Source organism: Callorhinus ursinus, unplaced genomic scaffold (assembly GCF_003265705.2).
Source record: "Callorhinus ursinus isolate GAN/ISIS: 27379988/994484 unplaced genomic scaffold, GSC_fseal_2.0 scaffold51, whole genome shotgun sequence".
Taxonomy (NCBI): Eukaryota; Metazoa; Chordata; class Mammalia; order Carnivora; family Otariidae; genus Callorhinus; species Callorhinus ursinus.
Window position 1 is genome coordinate 9,042,987 of NW_027397113.1, and position 10,994 is coordinate 9,053,980.

Genomic DNA, 10,994 nt, shown 5'->3' on the forward strand with positions numbered 1-10,994 from the left:
AGATATAAGAAGCTGACTCCCTCACCAAGAACCTAGGTGCCCTATTCCACGAGGAGGCAAAAGGCCTGGTATTTCTGGTGCCCGTCTTTCTCCCAGCTGGACCTGCTGAAGGCCTATCATCTTCCCGGCTCTATTACGGGGTGTGTAGCCCTGTCACTGTTTGGTGTTGTCCAAGTGGACATGGTCATCTTGTCCCCCTGCCCTGGTGTTCTGATCCTGGTGGTGTGGGGAGAAATACAAGGCACACTTTCCAGGAGGGTAGGTTTTTATTCTACGTTATTGGTATGACAGGGGAGGGGCCCAAGATTCCACCCCCACAGTCCCATAGGAAGAACATTTGGGAGAATTATATACATCTAGAGCGGGCGACTAAGGCTAGATCTTCTTGGGACGTGGCGGGAGAGACGCCAGCTCAGGCCACGGGGGCCAGGCCGACCTGGTTGTTGGCCCTGTCGAAGACAGTGAAGTATTGGTGGATGAAGACGTCACCCAGGATCCAAAGCTCTCCGGAGGCGGTGGGGATGTTCATGCCCTGGAATCCACTGACACAGCCCTCCTGGCTCTGGAGGAAAGGAGAAGAAAGCTGGAGACGGGGCACAGACTCTGCGGTGACAGGGCGCCGGGGACGAAGCATCAAGGTCCCCGGGCCACCGCATGGCACGTGCAAGGGAAGAATTTCCTGGCTCGTGTCCGGGGACTTGGCTCTTCTTGGCCGGGGGTCTGCCTGGATAAGCTGTTAGCTCTGCTATTGGTTTCCAGGGATTACTAGACATGAACCAGTGTTTCTGGCAGATGTACAAACCCTGACATCAGCATCGGAGCTAAGAGGTTTAGGGAGAAGTCAGCTGCCGTGAAGGATTTTGGAAGCCCCCGTGACACAGCCTTTTCTCATTCTGACCCCGTCCGGTGGCAAAGCAGATCAGCTGTTAGTCCTTTTCACTTACTAGGGCACCGGGCCACCACCTTGGCTGCACATTAGAACCACCTGGGGAGCTTTGAAACCCACCCCTCTCCTCATTGCCTAGGCCACGCCCCCTCTTAATTAATTGGCATCCCTGCGAGGGAACCGCCTGGCCATCAATACTTCTTGCTGAATAACATCGACCCGCAGGGCAGAACTGGTTTTCCACCTGGCATTATAGTAGTCGGTGAAGTGTTGTCCTGTGGCTCATACCCTACCAAGTAAAGATTTGTTACTTGCAGAGACAGTAGGAGCATCACAAGCCCTGACCCTACGGAAGGTATGGTTTCCATTTGCTCAACCCCTTGTAGCTTTGATGTGGTCGATCCCACTCGATTACCCTACCCACGCTCTGGGGGTGGGGAATGCTGACATCTCTAGTTTCTAGACAAGGACACTGAGAGCTGGGAGAGTTTGCAACTGGCTCGGAATCAATGAGCTAGTCACTGAGACCCAGGACTTGGACTCAGGCATCCAACCGGAAATCCTCCTTTCCTGCCACCAGTCTTTGCCTCATTTTCCCCTTGGGGGGCGCTGCATCCACATTGTCATTCTTGCATTTATTTTAAATGTCTCCTTTTTCTCTGGAGGCTGTGCAGAACAGATGTCAGCTTCAGCCCTTGGAAGAGCACTTTCCCTTGTGCAAAGTGCCGTGGTGCGTGGCCACATTCACTGCAGGCACCTGCAGGTGGCTGGCCCAGAGCCCCCTTACCTGCAGGATGTAGGCGCTGGGAGGCAGAGGGTACTGGATGCCGTTGATGGTGAAGACGATGTCGGGCAGGTTTCTGATGGCTGAGCAGCTGATCGCCATCTGGAAAGAGTGAGGGTTAGGAGACTTGTTTCTTCTGCATGGCAGACCCACCACTTGGGTCTAGATCAGGGCACTCAGGGCTGGACTCACCTGGCCATTTGAGTCCTGCCTGGCGCCAATGTAGCTCTGGATGTTGGCAATAGCATCACTTGGGCCGCTCAGCAGAGAGGTGCCTGTGTCAACAATGGCCTGGCAGCCCTGACTACAAGCGATGGCCTGTCCGTTCATGGTGACACTAAGGACGAGATGCAAGTAAGGGTCCCCTGAGTCCCCAGGGGATATATATATCTCCCCAAGGAGGAACCAGGTGGCCCCAGAGGGTCCCCCCTTGCATCCATTGGCCAATACATAAAATTCCAGCCATTCTCATTCATTCACGCATTCAGTTACTCAACAAATATCGACTGAGTAGTGCAGGCTCTGCGCTAGGCATGGGAGATGCAGAACCAGACAGCCGCATGGCTTCAGGCTGCAGTGAGCACACGGTGCTGCAGTGCACACACGGTCTGGCTGGAAAGATGGGTTTTGGTGGAACAAGAGCCGGAGGAGCAGGACACATGGCCGTGGAACGGAAGCATAATCCAGGGGGAGGGTGGTGGTGCCGCGGAAGGCTTCTCCGGCAAGCAGACCCCCGAGGTTGCTAAGGAGGTGCAGAGCTGGAGGAGGGCATCACAGGCAGGGAGTGAGGGAGATACGGAGCAGGGGCAGGAGGTGGAAGACGTGATGAAGTTTCAGCTGGGCTGGGGCAGATGCAAGGTGACCAGCATGTGCCAGTTTGGTCAGCACCATCCCGGTTTCAGTACTGTGAGTCTGGCGTTCCAGGAAATGGGGCATTCCCGGGCAAACCTGGGCCGCTGGTCACCCTGGCAGGCCAGCTGGGCAACGAACAGCTGGGGACCGAGGCTGCTTGGGGGAGGGGCAGGCCCCGAAGGGGAGAGTAGAAAGGAACGCCCTGAAACAAGTCAGTCCCCTCACCGCAGGGTGGGAGGGAGGGACATGAGCTAGTTCAAGGTCCGCTAAGTGCTGGGATGTGTGGACATGTCTGCTGGGAGATTGTCCTGCCCGTTTGACCAGAAGGAAAGTGACTTTCCTTCTCCAGGGAGGTACCTTTCTTGGGATCTCTCTGGCTTGGCCAGCTTCTGCCTTCTCCTCCTGGGGAACATTTCCCGGCGCTGGCTCTTCCAGGGGGATTCTAGAAAGCTTAGTTACCTCCAAGTCTATATGGAAAGGAGACCGGGGGCCCACAGCAGGGTGTTGGCCCTTCATAGAGCTCTCACCTGTCCACGGTGATCTGCCAATAACCCTCAACAGAAACAGGCACCCAGTTCAGGTTTCCAGTGAAGTAAGAAGAATCGATGCCACCAAACATCACCACGCTGCCACTCTGGTCATTGCTATGGAAAGTGGGGGTGAGAGACAGGAATTCATTCACGCAGTCACTCATTCACCGGAACATCTACTATGCCCGTCCTAAGAGCTACCCTTGATTACGCTCTTGCCAGTGCCAGGAGCTGTGGTGAGTGACAGACAGGGTCACTATTTTTATTTCCACTTTGCAGTGAGGCTCAAAGACATGAGGCAACTCGCCCAAGGTCACGCAGCCAGGGAGTGGCTCATGTCCTTCTGGCTCCAAGGTGTGTGGTTTCTACCCCATGTTCACTCCCATTGCTGCGGGGAGCTCGAGAGAAGCAAATGCATGGCAGTGGCCGCTCGTAAGGACCTGATGGTGTAGTTCACTGGCTCTCAGCCAGGGGTGGTTTCCAATTTGCCAACATCTGGGATGAGTTTTGATTGTCGTGATTCAGAAAGAGTAAAGGGGTGTTACTGAAAGCTAATAGGCCGGGGAGGTGCTAACCATTCCGCAATGCACAGGACAGCCCACCCCCCCAACAGCAAAGAATTCTCTGGTCTAAAATGTCCAGAGTGCTGTGAAGGAGAAAGCCCTGATTGGTTGGAGAAATAAGAGGAATACCGAAGTAGCCATAAAGACAGGTTATGTGCACCAGCCGACTGGAATATTAAGTGGCCAAGAGGAGAAATGGATGAATGGTTCCCCCTGTTGTAAATTGTAGGAGTCCTTGTTACTGGGACATTCACTTTCTACATCCTTGCAGTTTCGGGTCAGATAGGGAAGCAAAGGCGGGCAATGATAGGAAATTAACCATGAAAGAACTGGCCACAGAAAAAACCATCCCCACTCCCCTAACCCCACCCCACCTCCCTGAAAACATCCGACAGTACAATGTGACCCAATGAGATTACAGCAGAACAGTTAGCAACTCGAGAGAAACATCGACCACAACAAACCACTTTGAGAGAGAGAAGGATGTGTCAGAGGAAAGCTGAGTGTCTCAAGAAAATTGATGACACCCTCTGATATGCTTGCATAAACCTTTACTCAACCAAACCAGCCCTTGGCTTATTCTTTATTCATTGTTCCAATTAACTAACTCATAGTCACAACCGGAATCTAGATTTTGTTAACTAATGGAAGAAACTGGCTTTCATCAGTTAAAAGTTCCCTTGTTCAAGACATTAAATCCTATTTTCATTTTTTGCTATGGAATTTTGGCCTCCATTTTAAGTGGATTCACTTAATCCACTCCCGGGGGCCAACAATGAGGGGACTGGTGCTGGGGAGCAAATGGTTAATGACATTTGATTGTGTAAGTCAAGGTGACAAAAGTCACACTGGTAAAACAAGACGAAGGAAGGTGGTTCGTCAGGGAGGGATTTGGCACCATTGTCTCTGAGATTTACCTCTTGAGACTTAGACCTTGACTTTTCAAATCCCTTGCTTGCTGAGACCCCGTCCACCCCACCCAGCCCTGGACGGCCCCCTGCTGCCCCCCCCCCACCCTGCCCAACTTACCGGCTTAGGTAGACAGAGAAGAGGTCTTGGGAAACCAGCCCCTGGTTCCACATGTTGTCAAAGACAGGGGTAGCCCCGGAAGATGAAATCTGGGGGTAGGCCAGACCCAGGATGCCGTCGAAGGGAGCGTAGTACAGGAAGGAGCCGGGCTCAGTCTTGCTCAGGCCGAAGATCTGGTTGGTGTCTGAGATGCCTCCAACCTGAATTGGGGGAAACCAAGATGTTCACCGTCAGCCTGTGTTGACTGAGGACTGTGGGGTGCCCGCCATGGGCCCAGAGCATCCCTGCTTCATTTCGAGTAGGACTTGGCTTCCAGGGCAGCAGGCTGGAAGGAAGGGGGAGGGACTGGCCCTGGGAATGCTTGTTACTGATCTCCAGATGGCCACGGTCTGAGATGCGGAGTGAGAATTTGCTGCAGAGCAGATGGTCACAGTGTGTGTGTGTGTGTGTGTGTGTGTGTGTGTGTGTGTGTGTGTGTTTCTGACGACTGCGTGCAAAGCAGACCCCAGGCAAGTCAGAGCCCTTGACCCCTGCTGTACCCTGCAGGGTCGGGGGCGGGGCTTGTCGAGTTCACTGACTCAGGGGGGCTGCAGGTGGGGGTATGAAAAGGGGAGGCGGTGCTGAAAGAGAACTGAGCCTTTTTGCCTTCTGCTCCTGTCCTCTACCTGGCATTCAACTTGGTGCTGAGGTTGGCTTAAAGCTCCTGGCGCCCCACCCCCTTACCCACTACTGCTCCACCTAGAAATGGCTGCGACATCTTTGCCACTTTCCCCTCCTGCGTCCCCTTTCAGCTTACTTTTGTGGTCACCGAGACCTACATTGCTTGGATAAGCTCACTCTGGGGGTGCACTGTGGTCCCCAGGGTCCTGGGAAGATGGCTTCAGGGCTGGGCGGAGGAGGTGGCCGGCCAGCAGGTACTCACCTGGATGGTGTCGTAGCCCAGGATACCTGTCATGCTGCCGGTGCCATAGGCGATGGAGACTGACTGGCTGGTGCCCTCGTAGGTGGAGGACTGCTGAGGGTTGAAGCGGTTGTGGTTGCCTGCCAGGGGCAAGAAGTAATGACGTCAAACTCAAAAAGCCGAGCGAGAGTCATGGGCTGAGAGTGTCTTCCTAAGATGGGTGCCTTGGTTCTGGGGGGGGGGGCGGGCTTTGGAGGAGAAAAGTAACCTTTCCCCCAAACTTTAGAGCCTAAGCATTCCCAGTTTCCACTTCTGTCTAGTTGGGCCAGTTGGGACCATGTACCCGATGGGAGGTCCCCAAGGACCCCCTGGTCTCCCCTCCTCCTGGAAGTCTTCCCTGATTGCTCTCTGAGCAGAGCAGGCTCACGGTCATCCATGGTGCTAAGCACCTTCACGCTTCTCTCTGCCAGTGGACTGAAGTCCCTGAGGGCAGGGACCATGTGTGATTCACCCTGTTATCCCTGGGCACCTAAGCCCCATGCTTGGCACAAGGTAGGTACTCAGTAAATGCCTGTGGAGTGAATCCCTGAGTGCCTCCCCCAGGCTTGAAGCCCTGGGTGCTGTGGGCTCCCCGAAGGGCTGGTGCCAGGGAGCCTGGGCCAGGCGGGGCCGAGCACTCACTGCAGGCAGGACTGGAGCAGTAGACGGAGGGCACCCACAGGTTGGAGGAGCCTGTGTCGAAGATGACGGTGAACTCCTGAGGGGGTGTGCCGATGCCGATGGTGCCGAAGTACTCCATCTGTCCGGGGGGGATGGGGGGCACAGTTCACCGAGCGCACCGTTCCCTGGGACTCCCCGGCCTGGCCTCCCCGGGGACTGTGTCTGGGTCGGCTCTTCAGCCTATCTCCCACCTTTCCCTTCACTGTTCTCCTGGTCCTTCTTGCCCTGTCCAATGCATCCATCCTTCAAGGCCCAGCCTGGTCTCCCCTCCTCCTGGAAGTCTTCCCTGATTGCTCCCCTGTTACCCTCTGACTGTTCTCTTCTAAGCACCATGAACACCCAATCTGCTGTCCCCTCTTCAGCTCTCGCCTTGTATATCTCAGTCTTGTTGTCCTAGAGAATGCACGTTCTCGGAAAGGGGTGCAACCTGACAGCACTCATCAGAATATATGCTGAAATGCTTTTTTCAGTAAATTGTTGATGGGGAGATCAACGAGCCACCTAACGATGGGCAGCACTTTCTCCCTTGCCAGCTCTGTTCCAGCCCCGCTGGTCTCGTGATTCTTCGATGATGATAAGCTCCTTCCCCTCCCAGGGCCTTTGCACTTGGCTATTTCTTGTGCTAGAAAGATGTTTATTCTATATCTTTCCTGGGCTGGCTCCTACTCATCACTCATTCAGAGCCCTAGTCAAACGTCCCCTCTGCCAAGCGGCCCTCCCTGACCCCTTTACCTACATTTGCCCCTTCCCCACCTCCCCCTTTGCTCGATTTTTATTTTGTGACCCTTGTCATTCCCTGATATTATCTTACATATTTATTTGTCTCTATTCGTCTTTCCCTCTAGAATATAAGCTCCAGGAACTTTACTTCTCCACCACTGTTTTCTTAGCTGCTTGCACATAGTAGGCGCTTCCTAAATATTTGTTAAGTGAACAGGTGGGCTGACTTTACCAAGCTCTTACCAAGGACCAGGCCCCATGCTAAGCACTCCAAAAAACATTCCTGCATCCATTACTTGCGACAACACCCTGATGGTAGATATTAGTGGTTCTGTCTTACAGACGAGGAAGCTGAGGCTCAGTCAGAATGTAAATGATTGCCCAAAGTCACGTGGCTCCCAAGCAAGAGAGCCAAGGCACCAGGGCTGGAGGTTTTAAATAGGCTAAACTTGTAAGGACAGGCAACCTGGTCTCATACCCTTGGCCCAGGGCCATTCACAGTAGGGACGCATAGTATCTACCGAAGGGCTGGGTGTTGTCCTGGGGTCCCAAATCGGAGAGTCGGAGTGATCTTCCTGAAGCTCCCATCTGGTCATGTCAGCCCTCCCGGTGAAGGCAACTCAGTGCCAATTAGGCTGCAGACCTTCCTGAGACTCTGACTTGGCTCCACTCACTGACCCCGCAGGCCTCGCTGTGCCTCTCTCCCTCCCTCTCCGCTCTCCATGAATACCAGTCTCCTTTCCTCAAATGCACTCTGTTCCCCACTGTCACGGGATCTGGCACGAGCTTTCACCCCCTGGGACACTCTTCTGTCCCCTGGAAACCCCAGCTCTTCCTTCGCTGCTTGCCCCGGCTGCACTCTCTGAGCCTGAGAATTTTACTGTGCAGCCCTTGGCCCCATTGTGCTTTTCATGGTTTGTGAGGCTCCCCGCTTGCTGTCTATCTCTCCCTCCTAGATTGTGAGCTGCATGAGGGCAGGGGCCGCGCTTGGTTTTGTCCACAGCAGCTGCCCCTGGGCCCGGCACAATGCCTGGCACAGAAGGAGGTGCTCTTTGTGCATAAACACGGGATGGCTGAACAAAAGAGCCAATGAGAACCACGGCTCTGACTGTGAGTTTTCCTGCACCCCCTGTGCGTCTGCGATCCTGGGCTCAGACCCCTGGGTTCCTGCCTGGGAGCCCCGGCCCATCATCCTAGACCCCCGGGAGCCCCTCTCTCTCCTCCGGGGCCGGCCTGGGCACTCACGTCCATGTAGTTCTCCAGGGGCTCCGTGGCCATCATAGCGGCCTCCTGGGGGAAGTACTTGCTGGCTGGGTTGGGGCTGTGCTTCTTCAGGAAGTCATCTAGGAGCCCATGCTCCATCAGATTCTTTCTCAAGGACTTCTTTTTGACCAGGGGAACCCTGCGACGGAGCATTGGCAAACAGGGGGCTTGGAGGAGGCAGCGTAGTTAGGCAAGGAGTCTGCTCGTGGGGTGCCGCGGAAGCCTCGGAAGGAAAAGGAAGCTGGCCCAAGAGAGGGAGAAGGAGGGGGAAGCCAAGAGGGGAGACGCTTCTCTTTTTGGCACCCGAACGCAAAGAGCTTGAATGCTTGCGCAAAGTCACCCCGCCCGGTCCTGGAGCTGGGAACCCAGCCCCGGGTAGGACACAAGATGCACGTCATCAGTGCTGCCTCCCCAAAAGGGCAGAGGGAAACCAGAAGGGGGGCTGGAGGTGGTGGAGCAGAGAAGAGTTGGAGGAGGGAAGAAGGAAGAAAAATGTGAGGGGAAAGGAAGGAACGTGACAGGCAGCAGAAGGAAACAGCCCTGGGAGGCTGGTCCGGGGGCTGTGTGTCTTGCAGACTCACCTGATGATAGTGCACTCAGAGAGTGCCACCAAGGTGACCAGCATCAGCCACTTCATGGTTCTTCTCGGGTCCCGATCTCCAGAGAAGGGTTGAAGGCTGGAAAGTGCAGGAGAGCAGGCAGGAGCTGCTCCTTATATACAGTCCAAGGGCTGGGGGATCAGCTTTATCAGCCTCCAAATGTCACCCATTTTCGTAACCCCAAACAGAAAAGTTCCTGATAAGACTGTCCCCGCCCCTCAGCTCTGTTCCGGGAAGTTTCCAATTGAGTAGATTTCCACCATGACCCTACCGGCCGCAGTGGGGAAGGACCTGCAGAGGGCAAGCTACGGAGTGGTAGCTTACTTCTTAAATAACGGAATTCGTTAAAACTTGACAAGCTGCATGTTTTGATAAAATTGGTCTAAAGTGCTCTTAACACTGAACAGATGTCGAGGGGGCTCATTGTACCCCGCCCCCCGTCCCTGTGGGATGCGCCTGCGAGAACAGTCCCCGACTCAGCCAATGACCATGTTCCTGTAGCTGCTTCCCCAAAGCGCATTCCTAGGTTGGTGGTTCGGGACTCAGGACACATTTTCACACAGAAATGTCCTCCTGTGGGATTGTTGGGTGTCAAACTAGCCTACAGGCTTCTCATGGCAGTTGGGCTGACTTTTGGGAAAGTGGTGCGCGCAGCACAGAGGAAGGGGAGGGAGCTGAGCAAGCGGGAGAATACTGCCTTCCTTTGCCGGAGGAAGCAAACTTGAACCAGGCTGGGTTTGTCATTGGAATCTGCGCCTTTCTCATTCTGCAACCCTTCTCCCCCTATTGCTCCTCTCTTACTCTCTCAGGTTGCTGGAAGCCTCCACTCTGGCAATCCTACCAGGGTCTGTCTCTCCCAGGTGCTCCATGCATAAAACATGGCCCAATCAGCTACCGCAGAGCAAAGCTATCTGGGCAAATTCAGAATAGCATGTGAGTGATTTCAATGAGGATCCTCTTTAAAAAAAAAAAAAAAAAAAAAGAGGATACTTACCTCTTTCTCTACCTTGTGGGTTTTATTCAGTGTTCAAGTGGAGTGAAAACTTTGATTCAGAAATTGTGGGGGATGGAGATATGCAGGAGGGAGGTTGCCAGTCAGTAGCAAGCCCTGTCTGTGGGTCTTGTTTTGAAATCTGATTCCCTGGGCCACCCCTGATTTTTCTAGCATCAGGAGACACAGATTCTATGAAATCTCCAAATTTTGCCCAGTGCCTCTGGGTGAGTGTGGAGGGGTGGGCAGTGTGGTTCAAGGTTGGGACCAGGTGTGGTTAGTACATAGCTCATTTGCATTTCAGACTTACCCGTTAAGACATCTTTGTACCCCCAAATGCTGATCCTTCACATATTTTGGTCCCTGCTTCCTCTCCTCTCTTTTCTTTCCCCTCCAGCCTTTCTCACCCTGACCTGTGGGCTGATCTCAGCCCTTATATGGTAGAGCTGATGGTCCTGCAGATGCTTGCCTAAGTTCTGGGAGCTCCAGATAAAACCCTGGCTCAAAGCTGCCACGGGGCAGGAGGGAATGTGGGTGTGTGTGTGTGTCAGGGGGGTGGGGGGCTGCTCATCAGGGCTTCAAAGGTAACTGGGGTCTTACGCTGGGGGGCGGGTACCTGGGTGCTCATCATTATTCTTTATACCCTATGTAATCTGTCATGTGTATCTGAAACCATTCATCATAACTTTTTTTAAAAAGAAAGAAAGAAGGACTGAGTCTTTTGCGCCTACCTCTCAACTTGCAAATGAAGGGAAATGTGGGTGGGTGGTAGCAGGGAGAGTCAGGGAGCCCTCAGGATTGAGGTGTGGGGAATGAACCATGAAGATCATTTTGTGTATTTTATTCATCTTTCATTTCCCTCAATGGATTATATGGTGCACGGGAGTGTTCACCACCGTGTTTTGATTAATCCCAGGCAAACTGGGTTTAGCTAAGAGCCGCTTGGGAACGTGGCTCTGAGTGGGGTCATGATTCCCTAATTAGCCACTCTGCTAATTTACCTGGAGCGGCATCACCCACGTGTTTCTCTCCCTTGGCAGTTAGAGGAGACAGGAGCTTAGATTTATTGACCTCTTACTCTTCGCTCACTATGGTAAGTAATATTATGATCCCCATTTGACGGATGAGGAGACTGAGGTGCAGAGAAGTTGCGCCA

General features: G+C 53.7%; 1 protein-coding gene across 1 annotated transcript; it reads right to left on the reverse strand.

The window, feature by feature from the left end:
- Window positions 1-247: 247 nt before the first annotated feature.
- Window positions 248-9,029, reverse strand: LOC112829368 (pepsin A). The gene is made up of 9 exons (XM_025878892.2): window positions 8,830-9,029; window positions 8,231-8,387; window positions 6,227-6,344; window positions 5,567-5,685; window positions 4,645-4,844; window positions 3,050-3,166; window positions 1,863-2,007; window positions 1,674-1,772; window positions 248-562 (listed from the first exon to the last, which is right to left on the reverse strand). The coding sequence occupies exons 1-9, from the start codon at window positions 8,883-8,885 to the stop codon at window positions 413-415; spliced, it is 1,161 nt and encodes a 386-aa protein (XP_025734677.1). The 5' UTR covers window positions 8,886-9,029; the 3' UTR covers window positions 248-412.
- Between the last annotated feature and the right edge of the window lie 1,965 nt (window positions 9,030-10,994).

Excerpts from the sequence above, each read along its gene's own strand:
- LOC112829368 (XM_025878892.2), bottom strand. The coding sequence starts at position 8,885 with ATGAAGTGGCTGATGCTGGTCACCTTGGTGGCACTCTCTGAGTGCACT. Across the intron at positions 4,845-5,566 it reads TGGGCTACGACACCATCCAG|GTTGGAGGCATCTCAGACAC; the intron begins GTGAGTACCTGC and ends CCCCCAATTCAG. Across the intron at positions 2,008-3,049 it reads TGGCAGATCACCGTGGACAG|TGTCACCATGAACGGACAGG; the intron begins GTGAGAGCTCTA and ends TCTCGTCCTTAG.